Raw genomic sequence first — 27778 nt, 5'->3', positions numbered from 1 at the left:
ACAGGAATCTTGATCTTATGAATCTTCAAGTAGTTCTGAAATGTACAATATGTACTTCTAATACTGTTATCAAAAGTTTTATATGGAATTATGAAAACAATACTAAGAGCGAGGATGATGATAATACTTTATTTGAAGACAAATATATTTGAAAGTGAGAACCCCTGAGGTTATCCCTCAAAAAAGAGTTTCCTAACTAACTAAATTTACTACTAAAATATACTGGTATGAACATTTTGATGGTTCAAAATCAATGCATACAACTTTTATAAAAACATCTCTGCAATAGAAAAAGACAAGACAAAGTGAGCTAATATTCATCCAAATGAATAATGAAAATTTGAGTGGTGCAGCAATAAATTTGAATCATGCTTTGTTACCTGGCTGCTAAGCTGTGGCATGCAGCATCTTTCAAATCTGAAACGGTGGTTAATATTTAAATATTAATCAACACCTTGTATCGGTAGAGATAGGAATATGGAGCATATTGATGATAATGACGATGATGAAGTCCTATTTGGAAAAAATAAGACTCATCAGAAATGAGTCTTTAGTCAGTCAAAATCTTGAATAATAAAGACAATTTAAAATCTACCAGAAGATACAAAAAGAGATAAGAAGGAAGAAATAAAACAGAACGGAATATGATCACACAAGTATAAAGAGACATTTGTTCATAAAGAAGTTTTTATATCTTTCAGTTCTTATCAGGGGGAGAGGCTGGAATTTATGTCCCCTTTTCCTTAGTATCCTTGTCCATTTTGGCGGGAACAGATCTTGAGGTTGATGGGTTTCGTGGTAGTGATCTTGTTAAACAGAAGTTAACCTTTCTGGCTCTTTAATTAAGGTCGATATCTCGAGGTCAGCCTTGGTGGTATATCCATATCGGTAGGCCTGTCGGCAGAAGTTGTCAACTCGATCTAAATACTTCCGACAAGCTGATCCCCAGACCATACGCAAATAAGGACAAGATAAGGGAGTCAAATAACTTGTTGAGCTGATCTTGAGAATAGCCATAAAACTTGCAAACCCTCAATATGTACAATCGACTGTTTGCTTTAATTGTTGGTTTTCCAACCCTTACAGTCGTACATTCAATGCCAGGTGCCAGTTGTCGATTAGGCTCGGAAGTCTTGCTGTATATGAGCATTTCCCATGGTCAGACTTTAAACACCTTTCAGATATGTAACATACTTATAAGCAAACGTGTTAGCAAATAATTTATGTTGATCTTTTTTTGAATTAGTTTCTAATTTCGTTTGTTCACTTCTAGGAAAACTTTGAACACAGATCCAGTTTGTTACGATGGCAGGACCTGGTAATGACAAGGGAAGCAGCTCAGTGGGTTGCAGTGATGACCCTCCACCTCTGAGTATTACACTGATGGAGCTGGAAGATTTGCCAAAGAAAATGAAACGTTGCAGCACGGACCATTGTCCAGTTGACATTCTGCTGTTGACTGTGGAGGATTGTGAGTTCTTGGCTTGTTATCGTTACCTGAGAGGTCCCTTTAAAAGCTGTGAAAAATCCATTGGATATGTGTACTTTGGAAAGATGGGTGAAGATGAAGATGAGACATTGAAAGTTGCCCTAGTGAAGTGTTCTAAACAATCCTCAGATCCTGGAGGTTCTCAAACTGCTGCTAGGAATGCCGTCACACTCCTGAGACCCAAGGCTACCTTTTTGGTTGGTTTCTGCTACAGTCCAAGTCCTGGAAAAGCCCAGTTGGGGGACGTGGTGATATCCCTAAAGCTTACGACAGATTGTCACAAAACCCCAGTGAGTAGAGATATTGGTAACCTTGTCAGAAGTGCAGCTGATGGATGGAAGGCACCATTAGAAAACCCAAAAGCGCCTAAAGTCAAAGTACATTGCGATGGAGAGATTTTGAGTTGCTCAGATCTTATTGGTGCTAGACAGCAGTGTCAGTCACATCCTGGGGCAATTGCAGTTGAAATGGAAGGAAAAGGTGAGAATCACTATCAAGGTTTCTGTGGCGTGGCCTCTGCGGTCTTTGTAGACATTGCGCCTTTATGTTAGGGAGTCGCTCATACAAAGCTTACAAAGGTGATTACTTGAAATGCGCCGTGTATTCCAGCCCTGCGTTTGTCATGTTTAGTGTGCGGTAGTGTTGTCAGGGTCACTTGGGCAAAGCAGACCATCCCTATTGTATGAAAGGGTCAGTGAACGCTATCTAAATTCTTTTTCATTTTTGTTTGCTTTGAGCCCTATCAAGTAAATTTAGTTGGATCGCATCATTGATGGTTTCATAATGATCGGATAGGTTACTTTTGTTTAAGTGATCTCAGTAACAATAGTAGGTCTGTAAAGATGATTCTTTCCAAACATGCAGGTCTACTGAAAATTGTGAATCGTCCCTACAGGTATTCAGCAGTAATTTGTATCACAGTTTACCCTTCAAATTTATATTCCTAAGCCTTTCCTCCGAGCTACGGCAGGTTTGTGGTTGCTAGACTCACGAATTTCGCTGAGGAAACTCCTCGCTAAACTCGAAATCCTGATACACTGATATACCACTTCTTACCAAAAAGTCACCCTGCCCTTTCATTACACTCTTCATGAGGACTCGTTCTCCTTTTATACCCTAACAAATCAAGAGAAAACAACATTTTCAAGAAAAACGAAGCTTGTTTGGTATACTTTTATTATGGGGAACTCCTTGTTGCATGACTGCCTTAATACGTTCCGATTCTAATAACTTTTTGTTTTACATTTGTCTACCTCAGGCCTGTTTGCAGCAGCTCATGACATGAAGATGGAGTGGCTTGTCGTTAAAGGTGTTCGTGAGTTTATACATGGCAGTGGATCTAAAAACGATTCATGGAAGAATTTTGCTTGTGTTATGGCAGCTTCTGTTGTATCCAACCTGTTGGGTAACCCTTTTGTGTTTGAAGACTGGCCTCACTATGGAGGTACGTGTACGTGCATATAACGGCATATACTTGCTTGTTTTCTTTCAGTATCATCATCTTCTAATGAGAACATTATTTCTAACAGTTGAATTAATAATATATCTCTTCAAGTGTTTTCTACATAGTTTTAGATGAATAATACAAGAGAAAATGGAAAAAAGCATGTGCTACATTTATTTTCGCATTTCTGTGAAAAATTTAAAGTCTGAGATATGTACAAATTCAATTTGGTAGTTTTAATTCTAATTTGAAAGTCATGGATGACGCTCTAAAATTCCAAATTACAGGGGGTTAACCAGAAATTACTCACTTTCTGCATCCTCTTTGTATTTAACCTATTGACGTCCAGTGCGCCCGTATGCGCCCATGGGGACCCACACCCTTTCTACGCCTTGTGACGTCACCACTTTGAACCGTGGAGTACAAATCTGAGCACGTACTTGAACAGGTTGAAAATATCTTACAAACGATACCAGAATGAGCGCAATTGAGTGAAGGAGATTGGAGAAATAGCCAAAAAACCATGTAACTTTGACCTGAAAATCTGGCGGAAACTCTTGTTCCATTACCCACCTACCTTTCTGAGCATGTGGTTTGAAAATAATGAGTAGTTTCTGAAAAATCTCTACACCAAAATGAAGCCTACTAAGTTTCCAGCAAGTGAGGAGAAACTTCAGGCGAGGAGAGGGGAAAAAAAGGGCAGGAGAAAGAGAGAAAAGTAAAAGTCGTGGTTAGCTCTTGTACGCTCATTGGCAAACACAAAGAAATCTGGGAAAGAGAGGTGATCAATACCAAAAACTATCTTATAACATTGAACCAGAGATAGAAACTCTCTCCGCTTTTCTATTGTTTGTCATTTTAGTAAGCTACAACTGTGTTCGTAACTCATTTCGCCACGTTTCTGCCTTAAAGCTAGTCGCGAAGCCCTCTTGGTAGTTTTAATAGCCCATTTCCGAATTACCCTTGGCCTCATTTTCAAAACAAGTCTTGGTGCTCATCCTTTCATATGATTATAAGTTTTCATTCACATGCAAATTAAACTCATTTTCACAAGAATGGTTGAGCACCAGGCCTCGTTTTGATATTGAGGCCAAGGGTAATTCGGAAATGGGCTATTCAATTTGTCCAGTCATGGATGACGTTCTAAAATTCTAGATCAGAGGGGGTTGATAAGATATTACTCACTTTCTGGGTCATCGTCGTATTTAATTAGTCTTAAATCTTTTATCTTTCGTTTCAGTTTGTAGGTATTAAAAATCGTTGATTAAACAAGCTTATCAACAACCCCCCTTCCCCTGCCCTCCTATTTATTGTTTCTCTGTCCAGTCTCTTGTGCGCAGTAAGATGAACCCAAATTTTCTTTTTCACCTTTGAACGAGATTCCTTACCATTACTGATCGGTTTGAATTTTCAATTATCCGAATCTATCAATTTCCTTTCCATCTCATATTCCGCGAGCGGGCTCACATGAGATTATCATTTTCTCTCAGCACTTCTGTGGACTCCTGCTTGTTACCTATTTCAATAAGTTAGTGAAGTGTATTTTAATTTTCATCAGAGTTTGACTTTCTTTTCCCTTTTGCAGACATTTCAGCAGAAGAGAGTTGTAAAAGTGACGGTCCTTCAGAGAATAAACCCAGAAAGCTAGCAGGTATTATAATTAACTAGTGAAGAAACTTCGTATTAAGCTTTCGTTTCGATAACTTATACTGTTATAAAGCTGGCTGCGCCCGTGGGCAAGATGAAGGGAATCCTATGTTTTACCCGAGCAGGCAAGGTGGGTCCTTCTTGCCCACTCGAGACTGCCCACTTTGATCCCGTGCAAGAGAAAAGGTGCATGGAGTGGACATACAAAGCTCGTAACTTGTGGACAATGTCGGCGACGAAGTTGCAAAAAGCAACAGAAGATAATAGAAACAAAGAAAAGATTAAACGAGCCTTTTCGGTTCACAATGCTACAAACACAGTGGGTTTTCTATCCCGGTTCTCGAAATAAACAAGTCATCTTGATTCTTATTGGATGAAAACTTTGATGAGATTTAAATCTTGTCTCTTATTCCTTCCTAATAAATTTCAATTATCCGAGTCATTCAATTTGCTCTTCTCTCTTCTCTTGACCGGGCTCACGTGAGATTTACATTTTTCTCTAGCTCTCATTTTTTTTTTCGTTTTTCTGTTAAAGACACTTCGGAGAATAATGAAGCTTCCACTGTTGTTCCACGAGCAGAGGATAATAAGATGTTACCTGCTGAAGGTATAAGTTTCGTAATATAGATATTTCTTCATTATTTGATATTCTTGTCTCCATCCTTGGGACTGACAGGTCTGCTTTATTAGAAGTCTCTCAAATGTTTATCTCTGTTAAGGCCGTACTGTCAGCATTTCGAACAGAAGCCCTCTGCACTTGGTCCATACTATTCACGCGTCAGGGTGTCAAATTCTTTCAGCTCAGGCTCGAGAAAGCTTGGTTATTTAGCTCTAATTTTAAAAAAAGAACAGTTTAATTGCTTGAAATTCCTTATGATTCAAAGTCTTGACGTTTTGCATGCTTTTCAAGGGATTCAAAATTCTCCTTAGGCGCCCAAACAGCTCTTGCTACGTATGTTACCCTCCTTAATGATTTCTAAAAACTGTATTGACAGTTTGAAATGATCAGTCACAAGGACTGCCATCTTGATCTTTCGGAAAACTCCTAATCTGACACTGATGAAGTATTGACAGTTTTGGCCGTGGTGGAACTGGTAATAAAGAAATCCAACAGAGTAATTCAAGCTGTTGGGCGTGCCCCGCCTCCTCCCTCTACCCAGCCCCCCCCCCCCCCCCCCACTTACTAAATGAACCTACACAATAATTTCTAAAAGACTCTAAATAAATAAGAAAATCTGTGTGAAGTGCGGATTAAGAATTGAATACGAAAGCGATCTTCACAGTGACTTTTTCAGGCTTATTTTGACTACTTACGTTTAAGAATTGTTTCATGTTTAGCGTGCGTCTATCGAGTTATGGATGCACGCGGGGAGTTTGGAGATCACGACAGAAGCGCAAGAGTTGCTCGAGGCGCAGCCGAGAGCAACTCTAGCTTCTTGAGTGCTCTCCAAACTTCCCAAGTGCATCCATAACTCGATAGACGCACAGCTAAAAGAATGAAACAATTCTTTTATAACGTACGAAAACAATTTGGGAGCTGAATGACGTTTTTGTAATGTTTTTTGAAATGAAAGTTGCCCGAAAATGTTGGCGTCTCCGATTGTTTTGTTGATTTTGTAATTAAATGGTTTTCGGTAGAATTAACAAATGTAACCCAGAAAAAACGTCATCAACAGAGACGTTTACCTTTAAAAGTCGCCTTAGACCAATTTATAGTCTTCCTAGTTCTTGCTGAATGTCTTTCAGCTAAAATTTTCTCCAGCTCCTGTTCCGATAAATTCGGGAAACGGCCTGTTGTGTTTCGTTTTCGTAGTGCTTGTTGGCTTGATTACTTGCGGGAAGGTCGAAAGCCAGAGAAAAGTTTGGTTGGTCTTCGATTTACTATTATTGCTTTCCGAAACTTTAACTTAAGGAACTCACACGACGGAAATTTTGCAGCTATTTTGAAACTGCACACGTCATTTTATTGAGCACGGCCGTGCGTACATAAAGATTTTGTTCATGTTGACGCAATAGGAATTAGATAGGACTAGCGCTCGCGCTATGTTATAAGTGTTGTTCATCGATGGTATCTACAAGGCACGGGTCCAGTCCCTCCGTAGCCTGGAAGTTTTCTTCGGCTTCCTGAAATTGATTTGAGCTGCTATGAAATTTTCATTCAACAAAACGCCTTAGTTCATCTCGTAATGGTGTTTTTCTTGTTTTTGATTCTTTTTGTACTTTCTAGTGTTTTTACAGATTTGTTTTTGCACTTTGTTACAATAACGTTGCCCTAAAAAGCAAACAAAAAAGCAACAGGTAACAAAACAGAAAAACAAAAATGGGAGAGCGAAATAGGAACTTCAAGGCAATTTTGTTATACGTAAGAACAATGTCCAAAATCGCTGTGTTCACGTCACTTACCGCTAAGTGTAATAATCCGAAATATTGACAAAGCTTCCACAAAAACAACGTTTAGGCCAAATAAGAGTATTCGATTTCTTCGAAAAAAATCATTCTTAACATGTTTGTATTGTTTCAGGGGACGAATTTTTCCCAGCCGGTACACACTAGAAAACTGCAAAAATTTGATATGTCGAGAGCAAAGGAATTTTTCAGGATGCCAAAGCTGGGAAACTTCTTCAGCTACCGAACTGACCAAAACAGCCAAAGTAGAATAAGAAGGAGCTTACCTGTAGAGAATAGAGCCTGGGGACCTTTTCCTCTTCCATTTAGTGCGTGCTTCTCAGAGAGATACCTTTCACAGTTCAATAAAGAATAAGAAACATCTCTGCACCTTCTACTCAGAAAACACTCTTGGTAAAAGAGAACCTACATTTAGATGTCATCAAAAAAGAATGAAATTCGCCTAAAAAAAACACAAAACAAAACTGCGCCCCTTCCATTTTGTGAACGCTTTTAAGAGCAATGTAGCCAAAATGGAACATTTTCGAAATATCGTGTCAACGGCCAACCAATTGATCCGGCTCATATTCTCGAGTTAGGTGGGTCTTACGGTGTAACAAACCACTGCAGACTTCGTTTGGCTGAATATCGATTTATTTTCGAGAAAATCGATAATAACTGAATTCCACCAATATACCGCTTCAGAAGCTTAAAATGTTTTAGTCGAATTTCAGAGCGTCGCTCCACGAATTGAAATCACTTGGACCAATGAAAAGTACCAAATCTTGAAAACAACATCAAAACATATGTTGATAGCAATTTGAGCAATTGTTGATTGTTTTGCATACACAATCTAATTGAAATTATCCGAACTCATGAAGGCTTCATCTAACGTGATTAAAAATAGGTCAAAAGTAACCCGTTATTTAACTGTGCTAAACAAAATAATCGACTGAAAATCTGGCTTTTGGAAGGCGAAGTGTAGGTCCTTGAAAAGAGTCTTCAATCTCCGAAGGAGTATCGATATAACTCGGAAGAATAGTCAATAGCTTCTGATAACGATTGTTTACAAAGCGTATCTCGGGGTTTCAATATTCCCATTTCGTTGAAAATGAGGCTGTAATTAATTCAAGGAAGAGATCTTTGTTTAAATATGTCTTCAAACCAACCCCAAACCAAATGTAAGCGGAATGTTGCTAGTTCAGGAACATGTTTCTCGTAGAGGATCGATCTAAATATGCGAAGTAAACAAATTCCTTAAACAAGAGTTTTGTGAAAAGACGGGTAATTCAATTTATGCCATTTTCGAGGACTGGCCCTGTCAAAAATGGGCTTTTGAAGCGATTTTCGCTCGGAAAAATCATTTATTTCGAAAAACCATAGTGGTTTTATTTATTTTAGACTAAGGCAGATTCATGGGAAAATTTTGAAAGAAATCGATGTTTTGAACCGAAATGCATTTTACCGCTTTTAGAGAGACTGCCTCTCAATGATGTTTAGATCAAGGGAGATGAGCTGAAATGAACACCTGAGCTGTGTTCAAACGCTAGTCGTGTATAACAAAATTTGGTTTCTATGAATTTCTGATCTGGACGAGTTACGGAGAGTTATCTAGTTATTTTAAGTAATATTTGCCATTTTGACCCCATTTTACGTGAAAACCAAGCTGAAGTACTTTAAATTAGGATGTGAAAGTTTTTCGTTTTCTTCTTAAATAAAAGGCTCAGTTGGCTGTTAAGAATTCCTTTTTACTTCCTTTTCTATAAAGTTCCTCTATATATCAAAGAAACTTATTATTAAGAACTCGTAGAAACCTACAGAAAAAGTATTTATAATGTGGTATTCTTCTGTTTTGGTCCTCCTTAAATCACGGGCATGATGGCATTTATCCTCTGTTTATTTAACCGTTTGTCCACTTAGGTTCTGTTGAGTTTATTGCTCAGCTTCAGCAGATGCAACTCGATGCAAGCAACGTCAATGAGAAGACAGACCTAAAAACTGAGATGAAGAAAACTGCTGCAGACAAGGGCTTTAGAATTGTTGACAACGGAGGATCAGGAAATTGCATGTTCTATGCTTTGTCAGATCAACTGGAAATTGACATGAGAATAAAAATCAAGCATGACGAATTAAGACAAAGACTGGTCCAGTACCTCAGAAAATACCCGAAACTAGTAAGTTGATGTCTTACACTCTATGTTAACCACTGTTACTTTAGGAGCACCATAAAGGTTGGATCCACATGAGGGCCAACTGGTGAACACATCACTTCTTCTCCTGTAGGGGATAATGAGGATCATTAATACTCTGACATTAGCGTTTAATATAAACCACACCGTGCGCTCATTGGTAAGTGAGTAGCAAGTACCATTCACTGCCTTCTGGTATATACGTAGATAATGTTCTACCTCAGTGTTGGTGAAAGTGGTGGATAATTACTTTGCCTCTTTGCCTCGGTAAATACCCACGCCTATTCACGTTTACTTAGGAGAATAATTGTTTAATATTTCTGGATTGCTCGTAAAAAACGCGCTGTGTAGTTCAAGTGTGTTAGCAGAGACCATGTCCGGCTCACGGATGAATTCAGACTTCCTTGTGAAGATTAAAGGGCTTTGCCTTGTTGAGAAAGCGGCCAACCCAAGGTTTTGAAAAAGTACTACGCACTTGAATCTCCCCCAGACGGGACAATCCTAATTGGATAACTTTAACTCTGGATAAGGTGGACACAAGATATTCGATGTTTCAGGAGGCAAAATTTAGGAGTTGAGACTGCTGCATCCAATGTAGATCCTTGCGTTCATTACTCTGATTGGTTATTATCCTTTTTTACTGTTGTTTAGTATCTCTTTGTTATTTACTCATTCGATGACTCCTTCCAACGTACTCTGCCTGGTCCAGTGTACCATTAACTTTGCACTAAAGTTTCGTTCTCTATTTTGCTCTTCTCACAGCCGGATGAAACAAATCTGTTTGACTTCGTCCATGGACATCAATCATGGGCTGATTACTTAACGTACATGGAGCAAGATGGCGCTTGGGGTGACCATGTTATTCTATGTGCCGCAGCAAACTGCTACAAAACTTGCATTCGTGTGGTCAGCAGTCTTTCGGCAGCTCCCGAAGTTATCGTACAGCCACAATGTCCTGTTGACAAAAGCAGGACACTTGTGTTGGGACACATCCATGAAGTACACTATGTTAGCCTTCATTCTACACAAGGTACAACTTTACATTACACTTAGAAAATAAAGTGCTAGTTCTACCTTGTCAGATAGCATTGCGCCTGCGTAGATCATTGCTTTGCGTTTCCTACAACCACGCGGACGTCTTAAAGACAATCTGAGCGAAAATTTCCAAAATCATGTCTAAAACCTCAAAGAAGAGTTCTCTTATTCCTCTGGAACCTAAAGTGACGATAACCGATGGCCCTGGCTGGCCTATTGACGAAGAAAGTCATATTGTGTGTACGCAGAGAGCGCTTTTTACCGTTTAAATCAGCGAATTATGTAGATCCGAAGGTATAATCTTTTCAGTTCTTCCCGTAACAGGTCGTGACACTACAAGGACTTACCGTGATACTATTAATGGAAGACAGCAAAAAGCAATAAACATCTCACAATCATTTCAGAATTGTGCGCGATTTCAAACAGAAGTTCGCCTTGTAGAAATATCTTAGTAGGTGTGATAGGTGCATCATAAAACTTACGGAGAAAACTCTTTTTTAAGAAAATTAACTGTTTTTTAGCGTATAGAGCGATGTGTTTTTCGTGTATCTCTAAGCAATCCGATTGGCGCAATTTTTGGGGTACCTGCGAGCAATCTGATTGGCGCATTTTCTATTTTGGTGTATCACAAATCAATTAGATTTTAGTATGTTGTGTGTTACACCAATTAGAGCGTTCTTGGTAATTTGTGGTTTGACAGGTCTTCAAATTTAAGCGAATCAATGCGTGACTCAGGGAGGGCGGTTCGCGAATTAAGGAAACGTATTGGTCGTGTTGGGAAAGCGGTGGAGTTGTCATCTTTGTACGACTATGGTCATCCTTCGTTCTGGAAGAGACTGAGTGAAACATGAGAAAAAGTTTAAATCAAATATTGCTTTAGATGTTGATAAAAAGATAAATTTGATATGGAAAAAGTGTGAGCAAATGGTTTTAGCCAGTCACGTTTTTGGTGGAGGGATTAGGGAAAAAGGTTTTACGAAAGTGGGGTATCTGCAGAATAATTAGATCTGTGCTATACAGTCGCACCTTGATTATTCGGACCTCGATTATCCGAACTGCTTCTCTGATCCCGTTGTTTCTATTGTTGATAAATCTCATTCAAGATCCATACTAACTCTTTGCATCTGTAATAAAGCTCCCTGTCGTCTTAGTTTGTAGGTATTACAAATCGTTGACTAAACAAGCTCATCAACTACCCTCCTCTACCTGCTCTTCTATTTTTTTCTTTTCGTGTCCGGTCTCTTGTGCACAGTAAGATGACCCAAATTAGGAAATTCCTCACCGGCACTGACCGTTTTAAAAGTTTGATGAGAGTTAAATCTTACCTTCAATTCTACAAAACCAGTACCAAATGAAATCTTTCGTTTATCAAATTTCCGTTTTCAAAATTCATTCAATTTTGACGCTGCGGTTCAAATCTTTCTCTGCCTGCACGACCCAAATTCCCCTATTTTCCATTCGTTTGTCTAGTTTCGCCTCACAGTCGCTCAGTTAACATTTGCATTTGATCTCGATGATCTTTGTTTACAAGTATTTCTCCCGCTTACTTGTGATATTAAACCTTTGAAGTATTTTGCCTCGGAACGATATATCACAGAAGGTATTTTATGGACCGCAAGTTTTTTTGACTGATTGAAATTAAAGATATCTGGCAGTGACTTTCACAAGTCTTCTTTAATTTGTCAGAAAAGTATAATGCTTTCGTCTGCTTTAGTAATCTATTGATGGTTCCAATTGCCAATGTTTCCATGAGATAATTGAATTAATGAATCGAATTTGGACAGTCAGGCAATGAACTTTTACTGTTCCACGGTGGTGCGTATCATTTTAAGTTTGTGCTTTAATTAAATATTTTTAAGTTCACTTGATGAATAAGTTTAAACTGTAACAAGCCTGGTTATCGTTATGCGCGGCTCAGCACTTCAAGCCTGACTGACATTCGATGCCAAAACTCAACCTCGTTCTCAGGCTATGTTTACCACATTGCTTTACGCCAATTAAAAACTGCTACATATCGCCAATTAAAATTGTGGCCTCATTTTCCCCTGAAGTACATGCAAAGTGGAATGGTGACCGCAAAACAAATTTGTACGGTTACATGTACGATTCTCTATCAACCTGGGGGCCATTGCAAAAATAAAGATAATTTCAAGAAGAAGAAAATTTACTGAAATGTACCCTTTGGCATAATTTTATCTTAAACCCTTTTGGATATCGTAAGGTATCTCTTTTTGTTCAGACACAAGAGTAAAAAGGGTAAATTTAGAAAATGAAATGTCCTCTTTTTTCAGGAAAAAGAAAGAGGAGAATGTCATCTGGCTACAGTAACCAAGATCCTAAAAAACCTAAAGTTACATCTGTGGACATGGCAGGTTATTGTCAGACATATTTTTCAGGAATGGGTGCAAAAGAATGAGCTGCTCCTGCTCATTTGAGAAGCCTTGTGGATATTTTCCCAGTATTTTTAACTATAGTTTTGCTAAAGAGACAAGGGTGCCTTTAAAATTTTGCTAAACATTTTTAGTCTACTTTCATTGGACAAAAAGAGTTTTAATATCATTTTGTTGCATGGATCCGAAATTTGTCAATGTGAACTTGATATAAAAATGGAAGAACCGTGATATCACTCACAAAAGAGGCTTGGGTTGAGTCTTCAGTTTATGAAGTCAGTGTGCATAAGATCTATTCTTTATCATCTTTGATTGCTTTGGTTTTAAGAGCTGATTAGCACAACTGAATGAAATAGGAATTAATGTTCATTTCCCATGTGTGATTGGGTAATCTTGTTTGCGAAACCCGGTATTGACAAGTCGAACTCTAAACGTTATTTCTTTTTTAGTAAAACAAGGCTCACCAACAATTGATGAATTAGAAGAATTAGGCAACGAAATTGGTGAAAAGTGGATTCAACTCGGGCGTCACCTGGGGTTCAAGGAGCCAGAACTACAGGATATAGAACAAAGATACAGGCAGCTGTGTGAGAGAGGATATCACATGTTAATGGACTGGAAACAGAAGTGTGGTTCTGCAGCAACTTACCAAACTTTGAATGTGGCATTACAGCATGATTTCGTGCGGCATAAAGACTTGGCAGAAAAAATTTGTTATAGAAATGGTAAGTATTTTTTTTATCAATATTAGTTTGACTTGGTATAGTTGTGATCAAGACAGTAATAATTGTCACATTGTATAAGCTTTTGTTGACTGTGTAAGTCCTGACAATGCTACAGGTGATTTATTTACAGGATAATAGTCTGCCTCAGTCTTATGTAGTTTCACTGTACGTAGATTGAATTATCTACATTTGTTTAGCTTTTGTTTGTCTGTTTGATTGTTTTGTTTTGTTTTGTTTTTAAATACTTAACCCGGTGCTAGTGACCCGCCATCGTTGCTTAAAAATTGGTTATTTTCTATGGGTTTTGTTTTATTTTTATTTATAATTATTCATAAACTTAACATGGAAAAAGAGTGAGCAAGTAGTTTTAGCGAGTCATGATTTTAGTGGAAGGATTATGGAAAAAGGTTTTACGAAAGTGGGGTATCTGTAGAATAATTAGATCTCTGCTATACAGTCACACCTTGATTATTCGGACCTCGATCATACATCTGGACTGCCTCTCTGATCCCATTGTTTCTATTGTTAATAAATCACATACAAGATGCATACTAACTCTTTGCACCTGTAATAAAGCTCCCTGTCGTCTTAGTTTGTAGGTATTACAAATCGTTGACTAAACAAGCTCACTAACTACCCCCCTCCCCCTGCCCTCCGATTTTTTCTTTTCGTGTCCAGTCTCTTATGCGCAGTAAAATAACCCAAAATACGAAATTCCTCACAAGTACTGACCGATTTAGAAGTTTGATGAGATTTAAATCTTATCTTTTTTTCCCAGCTTATATATTTTAATTATCCAAGTCCATCAGTTTCTCTTCTCTCTTATATTCCATGAGCGGGCTCACATGTGAGTTTCATTTCCTCTCAGCACTTATTTCAACTCCTGCCTGTTACCCATTTCATAAATTCAATTTTCATCACAATTTGACGTTGTTTTCCCTTTTGCAGACAATGCAGTGGGAGAGGAGAGTTGTAAAAGTGATGATCCTTCAGAAAGTAAGCGTAGAAAGCTAGCAGGTGCTATAATTACCAAGTAAAGGAAGTTCATACTAAGCTCACGTTTTTTTTTAACTAAATTATTACACATAAGACTTACTATGAAAACTCTGATTAGTGGAGGGCATATGGTCAATAAACAATAGCGTGTGAAGTTGACATGATAACCCAATATCTACAGCAGATATTGGGTTATCAGGTCGAGTTCGAAGTCAGCCTAGTTCCTAAGCGCCTCGTCCCTGACGAACAGAAACCCGCTACACTTGGTCTATACTTTGGGTGTCCAATTCTTTCAGCTCAGGCTCAAGAAAGCTTGGTTAATTAGCTCTAATTTTAAAATAGAATACTTTAATGTCTTGAAATTGCCTATGATTCAATGTGTTCTAAACGTTTTGCATGCTTTTCAAGAGCTAGGAAATTCTCCCGAAGCACCCAAACAGCTCTTGCTACGTATGTTACCCTCCTTAATGATTTCTAAAAACTGTATTGACAGTTTGAAATGATCAGTCACAAGGACTGCCATCTTGATCTTTCGGAAAACTCCCAATGTGGTACTGAAGAGGTATTGACAGTGTTGGCTGTGGTGGGACTGGTAAGAAAGAAATCCTACAGAGTGATTCAAGTTGTTGGCCGTGCCCCGCCCTTCCCCCCTCTACCTCCACCCCCCCTCCCCCCCCCCCCCCACTTACTAAATGAACCTACACAATAATTTCTAAAAGACACTAAATATATATAAAATCATATCTGCGAACTGGGGATTAAGAACTGAACATGAGAGCGATCTTCTCAGTAATTTTTTTCAGGCTTATTTTCACTACTGCCTAAGTATTGTTGATCGACGGTATCTGGGAGGCACAGGTTCGAATCCTTCTGCAGCCTGGAGTTTTTCTTCGGCTTCCTGAAATTTATTTTATTACAATTTGCTATGAAAATTTTCATTAAAAAAAAAAAAAAAACGCCTCAGTTCATCTCCTAATGGTATTTTTCTTGTTTTTGATCCTTTTTTTTAAAATATTTTTACAGATTTATTTAGATGTCCATCGTGTATGTATTTATGCACCTATTACAATAACGTTGCCGTAAATAGCAAACAAAAAAAATCAACAGATAAAAAAACAGAAAAACAAAAAAGGGAGAGCGAAATAGGAACTTCTTAGCAATTGCTCTCAAAATTAACAGAAAGGTTCTTTGAAACCTGTCGATAGTATCAGTTGTCAATTTAGAAATTTGCTGCGATTCCAATAAATTATGTTGGTGTTATACGTAACAGAAGTGTCCAAAATCGCTATGTTCAGTCAGAAATATTGACATAGCTCTCACAAAAACATCGTATTAGCCAATTAAGAGTATTCTATTTCTTCTGAAAAAGTCATTCTTAAGATATTTGTATTGTTTCAGAGGATGAATTTTTCCCGGCCGATACACACTAGAAAACTTCAAAATTTGGATATGTCGAGAACAAATGATTTTTCAGTAGGACAAAATTAAGAAACTTCTTCAGCTACCTAACTGCCCAAAGCAGCCAAAGTAGAAGGACCTTACGTGTAGAGAAGAGAGCCCACTCCCTCTTCCATTTAGTGTACGCTGTTCAGAGAAATATCTTTTTCATTTCATTGAAGAATAAGAAACATCCTTGCGCCTCCTACTTAGATACAATCTCGGTAAAATTAGAACGTACGTTTAGATGTCATCAAAAACGCCCCTTTCCATTCCGTGAACACGTAAGAGAGATGTACACCTTATTTAATGGATAAACACTTAAAACACGCGGATATTTTACGAGTTGCAAGGTGTGGTTGGGAAGGCAACAACAACAATGGAGAAAACTCACTCGGTAGAGAAAACTTGGCAGCGGAAATGGAGACTCGTTACAAACTTTTCCCGTGACTAAACCACTAGGTGTTAGATGCGCTTAACATTCGTTGTTCTAAAAGGCGAGTCTAAAAAAACCGCAAAAATTAACTATATCCATCGTTCATTGACGCCATTTTGTTTCTTCTCCTGTATTTTTGCCCTGTTTTACAGTGTGATGCCGTGGCCTATTTTTGGCGTCTTGATGCCCAGTATGAAAAATTGGTGTAAGAGTAGAGTAATACAGCAATTTAGAAGAAGAAGAAGAAGAAAACGTTATTTAAAGAGAGTAAAACACATTGATTACTGGTCACCCAGTAGTTTTCATAATGGCCCTCCTACAATTAAAAGTAATAAAACGTATCGATCAAATTAATTAACTCTCAGAATAATCTACCAACTAAATTTATATAATGAACAACTAAAAAAACGATATTAATTAACTACTATTAAAACTAGAAGGTTTCACAAATTACTGCCACGAAAGTAAACGCGGAGAGTTGACGAGCTCGCAATGTCTCGGCTTGGCCAACAAGAAAGCGATTTCAGATACCTCAATTTTAAAAAAGCATTTGGTATTATGATAAAAGAGTTAAAATGCACTGTAACTGTAAGTTCGTTTGGTTAACGTGTACTTTTTGTCATACTTTTAGAGTCGTCAGTTGTTAAGAAGTGCCAAGAGCAGCTCAAGTCTTATTATGACGCCTTCAGTAAAGTTAAAACGGTACCGTGGGACGACAGCTGTTCTGTTGATATTGAGGAGATCTACACACCTTTGTATTGGGTCCGAGATGAAAGGACGCCCAGCAGAGTCAGACAAGAGAAACTTGGGGACTACACCAACATGTTCAAGGGAAATAAACATCATCGCAAACCAACACGAATGCTTGTTTATGGTCGGCCAGGAATTGGCAAGAGTACGTTTTGTAAAAAGGCTGCGTATGACTGGTCGAAAGCCTTTAAAAGAATCCTAACGAACTTCCACATTTTGCTTTTGATTAAGTTGCGAGATGTATGTGACAAGGAAGACATCCGTGATGTATTGCGTGCGTCGAAACTTCTGGCCAAAGATTGCCCGATCTCACTTGAAAGTCTCTATGACTACATAATTAAGAATCAAGATAAAGTGGTTCTGATTTTGGATGGTTATGATGAGTACAGCTGTGCAAAAGAACACTCACCAATCCTTGAAATTTGGAAGGGCGAGCTACTGAGGGATTGCCACGTTATTGTCACCACGCGACAAATTAAATGTGACGAATTAAGAGGTCCCAGTCACGTTCAGTTTGAAATTCACGGTTTCAAAAACCGGGAACAAATCGAAACCTTTGCGAGAAAGTTTTTGACAGACGGGCAAGATCTTAAAGACTTTATGTCCAACCTGAGAGAGAAAGATCTCCTTGACATGGCAGAAATACCTCTCCTCTTACTGATGCTCTGTCTTGTCTGGAATGAGAAACATCATGAAGGACTGCCAACATCACGGGCCGACATTTACAACAGTTTTATTCAAACCATGCTGAATCACAGGACGGCCAAAAGAAGTGCCAAGACAGAACCAGTAGCGGAGAGGTCTTTAAATGACCTTAAAAAGGACCTCAGTAGCATCGGAAAGTTTGCGTTTGAATCCTTGTTAGAAGAAGTTCTTTTCATTAGATGTAGCAAACTCACAACCGAGATTTCCAGTTCACTTCAAAAATTGCTTGAAGTAGGACTTTTTCAAGTTGTCAACATTGCCAGTCTGGATCCCGAAAAAGGCATCTTCTTCATTCACAAGTCCGTACAGGAGTTCCTTGCTGCTTGGCACATGAAAGAGGAGGTGTTGTCAATGAAAGATGAAAGTTCGAGAAGTCTATCCAAAGTTGACTCATTTAAAAAGTGTCTCACGATGTTGGAAGTCCTCAGATTTGCCTGCGAGCTGTCAATAGAAGCTGCTTGCGCAGTTTTCTATCATCTTGTATTTGTTGGAAGAAAGGAATCTTTGTCGGAGTTTGAATTCAGTGAGCCGCTTCAGTCGACTGAAGACCTGCCTGAGAATCAACAGCAGTATCTAAAACTCATTTCACACAGTTATTTTTGTTGCTCGGTCGAGAAACGGCGAGATCTCTTCTCCACGCTTCTCTCTCTCACTGGTGGTATCTTGCTTCTTGATTCAAACCAGCTGAACATTGTTGCAAATGAACACTTGCTGAAACGTGCCGTGATGCCCCAGTTTATCTTTTTCTCTGACGAAGAAAGGAATTCAGAGAGAAGCCATGGAGACTTGATTACTGTAGCGGAACACATAAACGCTATTGTTTTGAGCTGTTCGGGCGAAATGAAAGTCGCTAAGTGTTTAAAAAAATGGCCACGTCGTCCTTTGAAGGAGTTCTTCTTCAAGAAAGAAAGAAAATTTGTCCTTTGTGTTTGTGAAATACAAGACCTACCATCATTTCCGACTGAAATGTTACGAGAGCTCATTTCATCAACAGCAGAGTCTACTCAGGAGAAGCGCCTCGGTGATCCGTTGAATGAACATGACAACCAAACAGCTTCGTGTTCGACTGAGTTTTTTCTTCCGGCAAATTTTGATGCTGATGATGTTACTCTCTTTAAAATCCTGCGAGAGTTGATTTCATCAAAAGCAGAGTCTACTCAGGGGAAGTGCCTCGGTGATCCGTTGAATGAACATGACAACCAAACAGCTTCGTCTTCGACTGAGAACACTGGTAGTATTACTGATCGGACACCACACAGCCTTTCCTATGTGAGGAGCCTTTTTAATTTTTACACAGAAAGGCAAGAGATGGAGACGCTTGCCGAGTTATTACCAATTTGCATATCTCTGCAAGAGGTAGTTGTTTGTGGTGAAGGTTTTGAAACCTATGATGCTCTGTTGACAAAGACCGTGGTGTCTGGTATCATCTTCACCAACCGCCTTCATTATTTAGTACTTAGATATATCAATTTGACAGCCGAACCTGCCGCAGCCATCGCCAGATCTCTGCACCAGGCTCCTAGTCTGCGCATGCTCGACTTGTCAGGTAACCCACTTAGTGATGGCGTAAGTGTTCTCATTCGACATCTCAGCTGTGTTCCTCACCTGGAGAAGCTGTATCTTTATAATGTTAAAATGACAAAGGAACAAGTGAATGATTTGAGTGCAGCTGTACGTCGGAGTAACATCTTCTACTTTTTAACAAGATACCACGTAAGTTTTATGATCTTATTTTGCATTTGTAGCCATTGTTCATGTATATTCTGTTCAATTTACTGTGGCGTTGTTTTAAGAATTTTTACGCCCTTGGTTCGCGGAACAAGTGTGATATTTCGTTTGCTTTTCTGGAACAAGACTAAAGTTTTTTCTTCTGAAAAGTCACCGTCAGTCAGTTCAAACAGTTTTTTAAATGTAATTTCAAATTGCATTGAATTCTTTCGTGCGACACGTGTAGATACCACGGTGTTCACTTCGAATTTTAGTTGCTGTTTACATCACTGTCGCTTGGTTTTTTTGCTTCTCGGTGTATTCTGGAAAAACTGGCGACTGTGGACCACCTTGCCTAAGCTTCTCTGCGTCTTTAAATCACTTTGGCATTAAGTCCGTCAAAACAAAAAATGAGATTCTTTTTCTATTTATACAGAACTGAAATGACTGTTCACGATGAACGTCAAAAGGTTTTTTCAAATTAGTTAGCATTTTTTTTGCGGAATACTCCTTATTCGTCGTTTAGTGGAAAGACTATTATACTACTAAGGTGGAAAGTTGAGCTGGAATCGGGAGACCAAAACGTGTGTAGAAATTTTATTCCGCATTGAATTGTCAATTACGGCGGAACTTTACAACTAGGCGTTCATTGAATTTTGAAAGGATGCCAAGATAAAAGAAGAAATCCAAAGCGAAGGAAATGTTGTACCTTCCCGGTGATTTTAATGAATTAAAGTAAAAAAATTTAGATTCTGAATTACTGGAAAGGCTTCTTGAAATAAAAAATTACATTCACTCTTTGTCGCTACCATTTATTCTGTTACTGAAATTGGAAACAAGTCAATTAAAAGTTAAGATGAAAACCTATTGTAAAGAAGGTTGTTTACGTCTGGAGGAAGTCTGAAGTCTGTTTTCTGATCGTCTTGAACAAAATGGTTTTGGAAATTTACTTTGTAAACGCGGAAACTGGATACACTCCACTCCTAATTTTCCTGCCTTTAACTTTGATACAGCTGTGTATTTTATAAGCGTCCAACAAATAAAGAAACAAAGAAGCAAAACAAAAAACAAAAAACCAAGGTGATTGCGTTACCACGCCGTACTCGTGAATGTGAGCACAACAGATTGTTTTCAGATATCAATGACAAAAAGTGGTTGTCAATGTTTGTCTGAGATTTGTGCGCTATACACGTCTGTAAACTACGGAAATCTGCCAGGTTTTTAAGTTAGAATCATTTGCCTATCTCCTAATTTTCTTTTGTAATTGGTTTTGATTTCCGATAGAACAATACGAGAAGTTGATAACAATCGCGTCTAAATTACCACAGGTAAAGTATTTTTCTGCGTTATTCAAATTACGGCTTAAAGAATTTAAAACTATGTCATGCTGTGAAGCTAAGGCTTCTTTTCGAAGGAAGAAAGCGAGAGTTCGGAGGAAATGTGGAGTGTTTTTTGATGCCTTCAAAAAATTAACATTTTAACTCTCTAGTTCCTTTTGTAGAACTCCTCGAAAAAGGACTTGAGAGCTTTTGTTGGTGGAACGCCTGTTTAAGTACTGAACCGAAAGGTCAGAGTAAATCGTTAGTTTTCTTTTGATTTAATAACTCAAAGGAATATAGTGTTTACTTTGGGGTTTGACAGTGCTGACTGCTTTTCAGATTGGAAAATAGGACTTGAAAGTCACCACAAATGTTCTTTCGTCCTGAGCGCCTTACACGAGGATCGTGCACAAATACGTTTCTATAACCGCAGTTCAGATATATGAATTTCATATATTCATTGTGTTTGATTTATCATCTTACGGGTTTATGTCAATTAATTTGATGAGCAGCTCCCAGTTAGCTTGTTAGCTCAATTGGTAGAGCGCTGCACTAGTATCGTAGAGGTCAGTGGTTCGAATCCCGTACAGGCCTGAATTTTTTCATGTCTGATTTTCACTAATGCTTAAGGTGGCTCGTACCGGTTTTCATCTTTTTGATGGTTTGTAACTTTGAAAGAATACAACAGAAAGACTGACCAAGGCCAGTTGAACACTTTTACGGGGTTGAATTATTTAATAATTGGTTATCCAAAAGTGGGTGTCATTTCGTCACCAGCAGTTTCCATGGCAACGCTTTCATAGGCGTATTCAGACGCATTTTTTTACCTTGTGGCTTAAATAATTCGAAAACTAACCCCGGTGACCCCCGTGATTTTTTTCAGTGATTGCTTTTGGCACTTGAAAAGGAAAATGCACAAAGATCTTTAAAAAAGTATACGGAGCGGAATTTTAGTAAATCTAGAAAAAAGGCAATTTTCACACATCGCAAATTTCCTTCAGTATAATTTTCTAATTTTTTTTCTGATGATTCCTAACGACGTTATTATCATATTGGAACAATAAAAAGAAGGGGTCACCGGACTTGTTTTCATGCAATAGCTTTCGTGAGTTTAGCAATTTCCACGCGCGTTCTCGAGCATTTAAAAATCTGGATTCTATAAGATGAGCATTTGCTCATGATCTGTTATAGCTACCGCTGACAATTGCGTGTGCTCGCGCGAGCACCTACGATCTGTTATTTACAGACGTTTACTGCTAAGAAAATCATTAAACAGCCGTCAAAGACAGCCTCCCGAGCTCATCTTAAAAATCCTACACATGACTTCTGGCTATATCATATTATTTTCCTGGAAGTTTCAAAGTCTTCTTCCACTTCAGGTAGATTATCCTTCACTTGAGTTCTTCTTTCTTCGCCGTCGCAAGCACTTAATTAAGGTGGCTTGTACTAGTTTCCTCGCGCGGGGAACAGATAAACTCTTGCGTCACGCGCGAGAGAAACGTGCGAAAGAAGCGCGAGATTAAAAGACGAAAATTTAAAACAAAGATGGCGGCGCGAGGATTTCTTTCTACTTATGTGAGAAGTTTACCTAAGAGCTTGTATTTGAAGTGTTGAGCAGCCACTGTGAATGCAGGAGATAGAAACTAACATAAAGAAGACTATTTTCGGAGAAGTAAAGGTTGCTTCACTTCACATTTAAAGGAAATATTCAACTGATATGAAATCTTGCGACGGCGAAAAGAGAAGAACTCAAGGGAAGGATAATCTACCTGAAGTGGAAGAAGACTTTGAAACTTCAAGGAAAATAATATTATATAGCCAGAGGTCATGTGCAGGATTTTTAAGATGAGCCTGGGAGGCTGTCTTTGACGGCTGTTTAATGATTTTCTTAGCAGTAAACGTAAACATCAGATCGTGGGTGCTTGCGCGAGCACACGCAATTGTCAGCGGTAGCTAAAACAGATCATGAGCAAATGCCGATCTTATATAATCCAGATTTTTAAATGCGTGAGAACGCGCGTGGAAATTACTAAACTCACGAAAGCTATTGCATGAGAACAAGTCCGGTGACCCTTTCTTTTTATTGTTCCAATATGATGATAACGTTGAAAGGAATCATCAGGAAAAAACTAGAAAATTCTACGGAAGGACATTTGCGATGCGTGAAAATTGCCTTTTTTCTGGATTTTCTGAAATTCCGCTCCGTATAATTTTTTTAAAATCTTTGTGCATTTCCTTTTCAAGTGCCTAAAGCAATCACAAAGAAAAATCACGGGGTCACCGAGTTAGTTTTCAAGTTATTTGAACCATAAGCTAAAAAATGCGTCTGAATAATCCTTTGAAAGCGTTGCCATGGAAACTGCTAGTGACGAAAATCACACTTATTTTCGGATAGCCAATGATTATATATTTCAACCCTGTAAAAGTGTTCAACTGGCCTTGGTCAGTCTTTTTGTTGTATTCTTTCAAGGTTACAAACCATAAAAAATGACAAAACTGGTACCAGCCACCTTAAATGGTGCTCTTGACTGCGAGGATCGTGCACAAATAAGTTTCTTCCATGCCTTTTAGTTTCAGGTGAGAGGACTTTCGGGCAACGTAATTTGACCGTAAACCACCATACATAAGTTTCTTTATATATTTATTCCGAACTAAAAAGACCGTTTGTGATGAACCTCGGACGTTTTTTTAGTTTGCTTCTTTCTTACAAAATGCTCCTTAGTCGTCAGTCAGTCAGATGAGGACTATCCTGTAATGCGAAAAAATAAGCTGAAATCGAGATACCAAATTTATGTCGCCATTTTTCCTGCTTAAATTCAAGCGTGTTGGAACTTCCAGCCAGTGGTAACTACTCCACGTTACTTAGTGTTCAGCAAATTTTGAAAGGATGTTGAAATAAGAGAGAAAATCCGGAGCGAAGCTAATTTTGTGGCTTCACGATAATTTGAATGAATTCAAGTAAGAGACTTTGTATTTTGAATTATTGGATATGCCCCTGAAGCGTATTCAACGAGAGAAAAGGTTTCAATATATTTACGACTCACGAGCACATGGCATTACTTGACAACCTCACGACAAACGTAGGGGGAGACTGGAACCAATACTACTCAGTCTCTACAAATACACCACATCTCCCCCTTTCTTGGACCGTACTACAACGGAAATAACAACACAGAACGGGGTCCGGAAATAACAACAAGGAACGGAGTCCGAGAACATAGTTCAAACAGTCCATGTAAAAACTCCAACATTAACTAGGAATGTCTGATGACAACAGTTAAATGTACGAAAGTCCCAGCATTACTTCAGATAGACTCTATTAGTCTATCCGGAGCTCCTCGCCCCCTGGAAGATCGGCGAAACGGGGTGGGGGCCGCTTCCACGGACTGGGGAGGAGCCGTCGCTGGTGCCTCCGCTGTTACTGCCGGTGTTACGTCCTGCTTTTGATCCTGAGCTGAATCTGTTTCAGCTGATACACCTTCTTAGGCATCAGGTGGTACCTGGGGTTGTCCGGAAATATCCGACCTGACCGGAATAGCCCATGGAACCTCCAAGGACTGGTCCTGATACTATCTCTCTCCACCTGGTTCCGATGGCGACCTGCCCATGCCGTCCCGTCTCACGTGGTCGACGTGACGCTTCCACACTCTGCCGTCATTTAATACTATTATGTACGACTTGGGTCCACTTCGCTCAGCTATCGAGCCTTGCCACCAGGTGTCCTCTTTTCTGAGGTCTTTCACTGAAACTCTGTCCCCGGGGTAAAATTCTCTGAACTTGGCATGTTCGTCGTGCGTGGCCTTCTGCTTTGCTTGGGAATCCATGACCTTCTCTTCTAAGTTTTGGGCGGAGGAGAGTTAGCCGCGTTCGTAGTTCGCGACCCATGAACAGGCTAGTGGGTGTTCTGCCAGTCGTGGGATGTCTTGATGACCGATAGGATAAGAGGAAGTTCGCATGTTAAACATTTTCATCTCCCAAGATGTTTGATTTTTACAGAGACTCGTTCTTAAAAAAGAGACATTTTCAATTTATTGATCCCTCCTGCGGATATGCTGCCACATCTTTAGAAATAGCCTTTATTTTTTGCACTTGGTAGATAGATGTGAAAACGAAGAAAAATTTATCAGTTAATAATTTTTTCGTAACCATATAAAATAAAATTTATGAATTTAAAATGCATATGTCCGGAAAAGTTAGTGGATAACTTGTAATTAGTACGAACCTCAACGTGGGTGTAAATTAGAAAATATTCAAATTTTGATGAAATTTGTGGTCTTGCCTCACATGAAACGTTTCTCAATAGAATAACGTTTGTTAAATGACTCTGTCAAGGAGACTCAAGACATAGCTTTTCCTACAATGAAAAGTATCTGAGGAAAACAAGTTTGATTTTTGGCATCTTTACCGGTAATTGATGACCAGTGATTGTTGTATGACGAGATGGTACTTAGTGTTGGTTTGTGATTCATGGCAGGATGAGAAAGGAAATGTCGAACCTGAGAAAGATTGGCTACCAGATGACTACTGGGAAGAGGAATCATTCGACGACGAGCAAGAGGTTGAGTCAGTTTCTGACTCAGACGACGAGAAGGAGTCTGGTTCAGTTTCTGACTCAGACGACGAGAAGGAGTCTGGCTCAGTTTCTGACTCAGACGACGAGTGTGAGTCTGGTTCAGTTTCTGACTCAGACGACGAGTGGAAGTCTGGTTCAGTTTCTGACTCAGACGACAAGAAGGAGTCTGGGTCAGTTTCTGACTTAAACGACGAGTAGGGGTCTGGGTCATCTTAAACTGAGGAAGCTTATCACTAATCAGAACTTGCTGGTCAGCCAGGCCATTCTTCTTAATAAGGAAATCCGTCAGAACTGTAAGGTCAGAGAACTTTCTTCGTAAACCGAGGGAATACATTTTAAGGATTATTATTTTTATTTTTTTAATCCAAAGCTACAGTGTGCTGCCCTCTCCAATGAAGTTCTTAAACGATCAAAAAAGGTTAAGAGAACATGGTGAATATAATATACGTCCCTTGGATGAGATTGGAAAAGTTTGATTTGTTATGATTGTAGCTTCATTTAACCGTCTGCTAAGATCGCGATTTTTTTATTGGATAGTAACACTTGACCCCTTTTCGGATTTGAGCATCAAAGTAGTTTGCATTTTTTTGGGTAAAAAAGATGGCTTTCATCATCATTTTGTAGTTTAATGAGCTAGGATGTGAGCTGCTGATACAGTCCTGTTTGTAGTTACAGTAGGTGTGCATATGTTACATTTCCTTTGATGTAAACAGGAGAGATCTTTCTATCAATTTTTTCTCGATAAATATGAGTAATTTCCACATTGGAAAAGAGAGAACTTGGCACAGATAGAAGTTTAGGAAATGCTGAGACACACTGTGAGTTGTGTCTCAAAATTAGCATCTTAGAGAAAGATGTCGCTTGTCTTCTCTCGAGCCTGGGACTAAGAAAAAATTCTGAGTCCCAATGAGGAATCAAACCTCAGACCTTTGGATTCTGCGCTCCGATGCTCTACCACCGAGCCACACATACTCTATGGTGAGCAAGGCTCATTACGAAGGAAACTAGCATCATTAGCATTTACCATGTAAACAAATCTGGCATCTTAATACTTGTTACAAATATGCTTAACTTGTAAAGTACTGTTTCCTAAATTGTAGTAAAGAATAATAGGAAGAGTGTATCACAATTGGAGATTAAACGTAGTCAAATGATTATAAGAACGCTTTCCTATTTTTGTACTGAAGAGAATTCAGGGTGCTCCATTTTTGTAATCGTAGATATAGCGTAGACTGAATTTTTTCAATGGGTAACCATGATTAGATAATTCTTTGTTAAGAGGATCTTAATGGGGTTAACCGTTAGCCGTGAAAATTTAAGCCGGTAGGCGCAAAGATTGACAAAATGTAACTTTTACTCGTAACAAAGTTAACCGAAGAAAAACGTCTGGTGACCACGAATATTGACCGTAACCGAAAGTCGGGCAAAAATCGTAATAATCACCACATTGAGACCCTCTACTAAATATGTGATGTTTTGGCATGTTCATCAATAAGCTCTAACTTTAAGGTTGAAATTGTACTAATTCGTGTAGGTTCTCCAAAAGAATTGAATTTTTCATGTTGTGTTTGGTTAACTTAACGGCCAACGACATTTTTACTGAACTGGTCACAAGGGAAACGTTGGAAGCCCTGTTCCTGTAAGGAGAGGTCACCAGGCCATTAGGGTGTGGTCTATGCCTTTGCAGTCCAAATTAGAGTCCTATTTCATTTTTAGGGGGGGGGGGCAGTGTATCCATTGGAAATTTAGATTTTACAAGTCAAAAGTGTTGGACATAAACTTTTTTATTTTTATTGAGTACATGATGACTAGCTGTATCACCTCACCTGATGTGTAAGGTCGTACCTGAGTGGTAAAATTTATCATTTTATTTATCATTATTCGGCTTATTTTTCGAAAAGATGAAATACATTTTGTTTACGTTTTTAACTTTGAAACTTCCTAACCATTAACTATAAGTGAAAACTGATTAGCTTCAAAGATATTATAAGCAATGAATAAACTGAGAGAAACAAGGAAATAAAATATTCTTGTCTTAAATGGATGAGTTATTCTTGAGTCTGAAGCCCGCAGCCGATGAGCGATTGGGAAGGGTGAGTGAAAACAGCTCTAATAAGATATTAGAGCTCGAATCAAAACTCAATGTGGCGGCACATACGTATCTAGGCCAAATAAGGAAGTCCCCCTCCCCAAAGGAAAAGAAGTATTATGTAGAAACGTCAGTGTCGAGTTCAACGTAAGAGAAGCGCTCTTATTCTTCTTGATCCCGGTCTGAATGACTCCGGAACTCTCTAAACTGATGCTAGCTGGAGATCATTTTCATAAAAAAGCAGTAAAGTCCAAATCTCCTGCTAACTGGTCCACATACCGTAAACTCAGGTGTAAAACAAATGAAGCGAAAGAAGCCAAGTCCAACTATCAAGAATGCATTAACAACAACAAAGAAAATAGTGCTGGTATCTGTAAAACCCTGAATGAATGAATGAACCTCTCGTGATAACAAATCTGGAAGCGCACCCACGTGGATCTCATCTGACGAAGTTTTGTAGAA

The 27778-nt window shown here is 38.8% G+C and overlaps 1 protein-coding gene across 10 annotated transcripts in view; it reads left to right on the top strand.

Moving 5' to 3' along the window:
• Positions 1–27271, top strand: part of LOC148735457 (uncharacterized) — a 32596-nt gene extending 5325 nt beyond the window's left edge. For 5 of the 10 annotated variants that reach the window (XM_088754966.1, XM_088754963.1, XM_088754965.1 and 2 more), the window contains 10 exons: positions 1274–1969; positions 2748–2933; positions 4519–4584; positions 5116–5187; positions 8886–9139; positions 9917–10184; positions 12481–12561; positions 13029–13304; positions 14253–14300; positions 16805–20414. In XM_088754966.1, coding sequence (XP_088611092.1) covers positions 1306–1969; positions 2748–2933; positions 4519–4584; positions 5116–5187; positions 8886–9139; positions 9917–10184; positions 12481–12561; positions 13029–13304; positions 14253–14300; positions 16805–19728 — 4839 coding nt within the window. In that variant the 5' untranslated portion in view covers positions 1274–1305 and the 3' untranslated portion in view covers positions 19729–20414. Of the gene's footprint in view, positions 1–1273; positions 1970–2747; positions 2934–4518; positions 4585–5115; positions 5188–6635; positions 7380–8885; positions 9140–9916; positions 10185–12480; positions 12562–13028; positions 13305–14252; positions 14301–16804; positions 20415–20619; positions 20804–20824; positions 20903–25128 lie in introns of those variants that run through there. The other 5 variants (XR_015999246.1, XR_015999247.1, XM_088754967.1 and 2 more) reach the window with 5 other exon arrangements.
• Positions 27272–27778: the final 507 nt, after the last annotated feature.

This window comes from Stylophora pistillata, chromosome 3 (genome assembly GCF_964205215.1).
Source record: "Stylophora pistillata chromosome 3, jaStyPist1.2, whole genome shotgun sequence".
NCBI classification, from domain to species: Eukaryota; Metazoa; Cnidaria; class Anthozoa; order Scleractinia; family Pocilloporidae; genus Stylophora; species Stylophora pistillata.
Note: the sequence above shows the minus strand (reverse complement) of the source record. Positions and strands in the feature narration are given on the sequence as shown.